Below are 217 nucleotides of genomic sequence, written 5' to 3'. Positions count from 1 at the left end.
CTCGCGGGCGCTGCTTTTTGACTTGGGGGACGGCCTCGAACATGACCTGAAAGGCACCCAGGAGTGCGGGACCCCTGCGGGGCAGGGCCAGTCTCCGGAGCAGCTGCCGGGCCAGGACACCTCAGCTGGCGTGGCCTGGGAGTCGTCCCCCAAAGTCAGCTACGTGAGCAGCGAGAAGCTGCGGGAAATCTTGCAAGAGCTGAGCCTGGATGGCAAA

The 217-nt window shown here is 65.0% G+C and overlaps 1 protein-coding gene across 1 annotated transcript in view; it reads left to right on the top strand.

Annotated features, from left to right (window-relative positions):
• GPR156 (G protein-coupled receptor 156) overlaps positions 1–214 on the top strand; it is a gene marked incomplete at both ends in the record, with an annotated part of 14,015 nt that extends 13,801 nt beyond the window's left edge. The window contains one exon of the mRNA XM_010285059.1: positions 15–214. Coding sequence (XP_010283361.1) covers positions 15–214 — 200 coding nt within the window. The remainder of the gene's footprint in view (positions 1–14) is intronic.
• Positions 215–217: the final 3 nt, after the last annotated feature.

This window comes from Phaethon lepturus, unplaced genomic scaffold (assembly GCF_000687285.1).
Source record: "Phaethon lepturus isolate BGI_N335 unplaced genomic scaffold, ASM68728v1 scaffold31044, whole genome shotgun sequence".
Classification (NCBI taxonomy): Eukaryota; Metazoa; Chordata; class Aves; order Phaethontiformes; family Phaethontidae; genus Phaethon; species Phaethon lepturus.
The sequence above is the reverse complement of the archived record's forward strand: the minus strand, read 5'-3'. Positions and strand labels throughout refer to the sequence as shown.